This window comes from Solanum tuberosum, unplaced genomic scaffold (assembly GCF_000226075.1).
Source record: "Solanum tuberosum cultivar DM 1-3 516 R44 unplaced genomic scaffold, SolTub_3.0 scf00079, whole genome shotgun sequence".
Taxonomy (NCBI): domain Eukaryota; kingdom Viridiplantae; phylum Streptophyta; class Magnoliopsida; order Solanales; family Solanaceae; genus Solanum; species Solanum tuberosum.
Genome location: NW_006239004.1, coordinates 1,395,270 through 1,400,549, shown reverse-complemented (window position 1 = coordinate 1,400,549; position 5,280 = coordinate 1,395,270). Strand labels below are relative to the sequence as shown.

Sequence of the window (5,280 nt, the reverse complement as noted above, 5' to 3'; positions counted from 1 at the left end):
TTGGGGTGTGACCAACATCAACCATGTGAGAGGTTTATATCTCACCACCTAGGATGCTTGGGGTGTGACCAACATCAACCATGTGAGAGGTTTATATCTCACCACCTAGGATGCTTGGGGTGTGACCAACATCAACCATGTGAGAGGTTTATATCTCACCACCTAGGATGCTTGGGGTGTGACCAACATCAACCATGTGAGAGGTTTATATCTCACCACCTAGGATGCTTGGGGTGTGACCAACATCAACCATGTGAGAGGTTTATATCTCACCACCTAGGATGCTTGGGGTGTGACCAACATCAACCATGTGAGAGGTTTATATCTCACCACCTAGGATGCTTGGGGTGTGACCAACATCAACCATGTGAGAGGTTTATATCTCACCACCTAGGATGCTTGGGGTGTGACCAACATCAACCATGTGAGAGGTTTATATCTCACCACCTAGGATGCTTGGGGTGTGACCAACATCAACCATGTGAGAGGTTTATATCTCACCACCTAGGATGCTTGGGGTGTGACCAACATCAACCATGTGAGAGGTTTATATCTCACCACCTAGGATGCTTGGGGTGTGACCAACATCAACCATGTGAGAGGTTTATATCTCACCACCTAGGATGCTTGGGGTGTGACCAACATCAACCATGTGAGAGGTTTATATCTCACCACCTAGGATGCTTGGGGTGTGACCAACATCAACCATGTGAGGGGTTTATACCTTGCCACCAGGGTGTCCGGGTGTGAACGGCATCCCCCATCCTAAGTTGGGGTTATAGATTGGTTGGATCATGCATACACATATGATATCTACTATTAGTATAGAGTTACTTAAACATGTTTTGACTTCACTTTGATCATGCATCCTCATATTGTTATTCATAATGCCTATGAAACTATTTCTTGTATTTCGATTGTGTCCTTGTCTATTGTTGTGTTGCACCCCGCATACTTAGTACATTCCAAGTACTAACGCATATTTTGCCTACATGATGTCACCATGTAGGGACCGGAGCTACTCTTGATCCTTCTCTCCATTCACGTGGCTAGTACGACGCTTATCCGAGTTTGTTGGTGAGTCCTCAATGATTCGAGGGCTATGTTATGTTTCCTACTCCTATGTTTTGAGACTTTAGCTTGCAATTGTATTTTGACTATGAGGGGAGCCGGTAGAATGTCATGGCCCCGTCCTATCTATGTATGTAGAGGTGTGCGTTGGACAAGTATTTTGTAAATGAGCTTGACTCTTGTTCTATGATGTCATTTTGAAATGGTTTGCCCTTAGTCCCTATCTCCCGTTAATTAATGTTGAATGTACTTCCGCGACCGATGAAGTGTGATGACAAGTTTGAGAGGCTTGTTTGGGGTTCCTTCGGGTTCCTCATTCGCCATGTCACGTCTAGGCCCTAGGCTTGGGTCGTGACATTGCAAACACCCGTTCATCTGGGAAAGAGTCATCTATGTCAACCTCGTGCTCGACATTCTCCCTTGCTTCCAGCTAAATGTTCAGCCACTTGATTTTTGCACTGTTTTCGATCCTTTACCTCGAAATCAAATTCTTGTAATAGTAGTACCCACCTAATCAATCATGGTTTTGCATCTTTCTTTGCCATTAAATAACGGAGTGCAGCATGATCAGTGTGTCCGATTACTTTGGTGCCTAGAAAGTACGCCCTGAATTTTTCAATTGCATAGACTACTGCAAGCAACTCTTGTTTGGTGATCGTATAATTTTGTTGGGCACTATTTAGAGTCTTTCTTGCGTAGTAGATTGGGTAAAATAGTTTCTTGCGCTTCTGCCCCAACACAACCCCTAGTGCCATACCGCTGACATCACACATTAACTCAAAAGATTCGGACCAATTAGGGATGATGATGATCGGGGTGGATATTAGTTTCTCTTTCAAACACTGAAATAAAGCAATACAAACATCATTAAAGTGGAATTTCACTTCCTTCTCTAGGAGTTTGCATAATGGGAGTGCAATCTTTGAGAATTCTTTAATGAACCTTCTATAAAATCCTGCTTGCCCTAAGAAGCTGCGAACACCTTTTACTGAAATCGGTGGCGGTAATTTCTCAATGACCTCAATCTTTGCCTTGTCAACCTCCAGCCCCTTTTGTGACACCTTATGCCCAAGAACAATACCTTTTTTTACCATAAAGTGACATTTCTCCCAATTCAGAACCAGATTCGTTTTGATGATCTTTGGAGTACCTGTCCTAAGTGAGTCAAGCATTCTTCGAACGGAGTATCCATAAAAAAAATAGAGATTTGGATAGAGATTGGTCTAGTAAAAGTGGTTTTCTCTTGATCTTCTAGAGCAATAGAGATTTGATTCTAGCTGGAGTATCCATCCAAAAAATAGTACCACCCCCTTTCTGATAACCAGTCAAGCATCTGATCCATAAAATGCATCAGAAAATGGTCTTTCTCGGTCCATGAGTTAAGCTTTCGGTAGTCCATGCATACTGTTCACCCAGTCACTAGTCTTGTTGGCACAAGTTCTCCTTTTGTATTCGGGACTACGGTTATGCCTCCCTTTTTCGAGACACTTTACACCGGACTTACCCACTTACTATCTGCAATAGGGTATATCACCTCTGCATCTAGCCACTTGATGATTTCCATTTTTACCACCTCTTGCATTGGAGGGTTTAATCTCCGTTGATGTTCCACACTAGGCTTGCATTCCTTGTCGAGCCAGATTTTGTTAGTGCAGATGCCAAGACGAATTCCTACTATATCGGCTATTGTCCATCCAATAGCTTTTATGTGCTTCCGCAGTACTTCAATGAGAAATTTCACCTGCCTTTCAAGCAGATTGGCGGCAATAATTACCGGTAGAGTATTATTGGCTCCTAAGAAGACATATTTGAGATGTGAGGGTAGGACTTTTAAATCCAAATTCGGTGGTTCTTCTGCTGATGGTTTAGCAGGGGGACTTTCTCTATTTTTCAGATAGATATCCAATTTGATTGGATTCCATGAATATGCTCCTAATATTGATAAAGCATCTACCACTTCCTCGTAACCCTGAACTTCGGATTCATCATAATTAGCAACCACATATTCAAGGGGCTCATTCTTGAGCATTAAATGACTCACACTTGCCACTGCCTTATCTATCACATCATTAGTGGACACCACATGGATGTTACTTGGTTGCTTCATGGACTTACATATATTGAAGGTCACCACATCATCATTCACACAGAACTTCAATTTCCTGCTTTCAACATCCACCAGTGCTCTCCCTATAGCTAAGAAAGGCCTTCCCAAAATAATGGGAATTTCAACATCGATCTCACAGTCTAGAATCACAAAATCAGTCGAAAAGATGAACCGATCCACTTTTTCTAATATTTCATAGAGTATTCTCATTGGGTGCTTGATTGATCGATCAGCCATGTGGAGTCTCATTGTGGTTGCCTTTGGTTCACCCAAACCAAGTCTCTTGTATATTGCATAAGGCATCAAGTTGATACTTGCCCCTAAGTCGCACAAGGCATTAGCAAATTGGAGCATGCCAATCATGCACGGGACTGTGAATGCTTCAAGATCTTTTCTCTTAGTTATTGAATCATTTGTCATAATTGCACTGCAACTATGGGGCACCTTTATCGTTTCATATTCCAAGCACCTTTTCTTTGTAACCAGTTCTTTCATGAATTTGGCGTATCCCGGCATTTCCAACAATGCTTCTACCAGAGGAAGGTTGATTGATAAGCTCTTGAATACTGACAATTTTTTTTGAACTTCTCATCTTCATTCTTCGTTTTCAAACGTTGGGGAAATGGTGGAAGTATCTTGGGTAAGGGATGTATGACTTTTGGAACTTGAACTTGTTGATCTGTTTCCTCCTATGGTTCTTTAGTAAGGGCATGTTGAATAAGCAAATCTTGTTCCTCCACACCTTGACTCTCTTCATGTTTTTGATTATCCTCATTTTCCATCATATCCCTTATTGCCACCTTACCGCTACGAATAACCACAGCCAGCTCTCTTTTAATATGGTCCATGGGTGTTGTGGATGTTAATTGAGCTGATAACAGACTCAATTTACCTTCCAGCATTTTGATTGCATCCGCATAACAACTTACTTTGATGTTCAATGATGAAAAGTTATCTTTCATTCCTTTTAGCAGATCAGCAGAGCCCTCAACTTTATCGAGTATGCGTGATAACAAATCATTTACCCGAGGACTACTTGCACTCCCTTTAGATTTTGGGTTTTCACTCAAGTGAATATGTTCCTCTTCCTGACCATCCTGCTCAGCCCAATCTTGCCAATATCTCCCTGGTTCTTCTCCTCTATATTAGCTCCAACCTTGATTCCCACCTACCGGTTGATAGCGTGTGTGGAAACCCTCCTCGTATCTTCTGGAGTTCCAACCTTGATTCTCCCCCAGTCTTGAGTAACCGGAAAAAGAACCCTCCTCAACTCGAAACACCCCACGTGTCCCCTTCATATGTTCTTGTAGCATTTCCATTTGAGATAACATCTTCTTGATGTTTTCATCCCTTTCTCTTTCTTTTTCGATTTGTTCTTCCGTTAATCGGAAGCATAGTGGGGAGACTTGATCATTTTTGGTATACCATGCTTGGTTTACTTAAGTCATACCATCTAGGAGAAATGAGGCTACTTCAAATGATTGTAACATTATTCCTCCTTGCACATAATTGATCAGCTATTTCTTTATTCACCGAGTCCAGACTACGGTACAAGTATTGGAGCAACAACTCACTTGGTAGCCCATGCGTTGGGCACTTACGCAAAGATCTTTTGAACCTTGTCCATGACTCATGAATTGGTTCACCCTCATGTTGCTTGAAATTCTGGATATCGTCCCTCAGCTTCATCATTCTTGATGGAGGAAAGAATCGTTCGTGAAATGCCGTAACCAATTCCTCCCATGATCTGATGGATTTGTTCGGGCGCTCAATCAACCATTTAGTGGCTCCCCCATTTAACGAAAATGGAAATAAGCGAAACTGTATGGATTCTTGAGATAGGTTCTTGAATGATAAAGGGGTGCACACTTCAACAAAGCTTCTTACATGATCGTGCGGATCTTCATGCTCCAACCCTCCAAATAAACCTTTCGAATGTATGAGTTGGAATGTTGCGCTGGTAACTTCAAACATTACATTCCCGTCAGCTTGTGGCATGCAATTTTCACCCATCTCACCCATGCCGGTAGAATGATAAACACTATTAGCATCGTTGATGTCGTCTCGATTAAAAAAACCACCTGCTGAGTGGCCCACTTGGC

The 5,280-nt window shown here is 42.2% G+C and overlaps 1 protein-coding gene across 1 annotated transcript; it reads right to left on the bottom strand.

The window, feature by feature from the left end:
• Positions 1–1,589: 1,589 nt before the first annotated feature.
• On the bottom strand, positions 1,590–3,694 carry LOC107060406 (uncharacterized). Its single transcript, XM_015308339.1, has 2 exons — positions 2,584–3,694; positions 1,590–2,152 (listed from the first exon to the last, which is right to left on the bottom strand). The coding sequence occupies exons 1-2, from the start codon at positions 3,692–3,694 to the stop codon at positions 1,590–1,592; spliced, it is 1,674 nt and encodes a 557-aa protein (XP_015163825.1).
• Positions 3,695–5,280: the final 1,586 nt, after the last annotated feature.

Bases quoted from the DNA above. Each gene is read 5' to 3' on its own strand.
- LOC107060406 (XM_015308339.1), bottom strand. From the start codon at position 3,694: ATGCCGGGATACGCCAAATTCATGAAAGAACTGGTTACAAAGAAAAGG. The intron at 2,153-2,583 runs GTAAGTGGGTAA...TGGTAAAAAAAG, and splicing joins GATATACCCTATTGCAGATA to GTATTGTTCTTGGGCATAAG.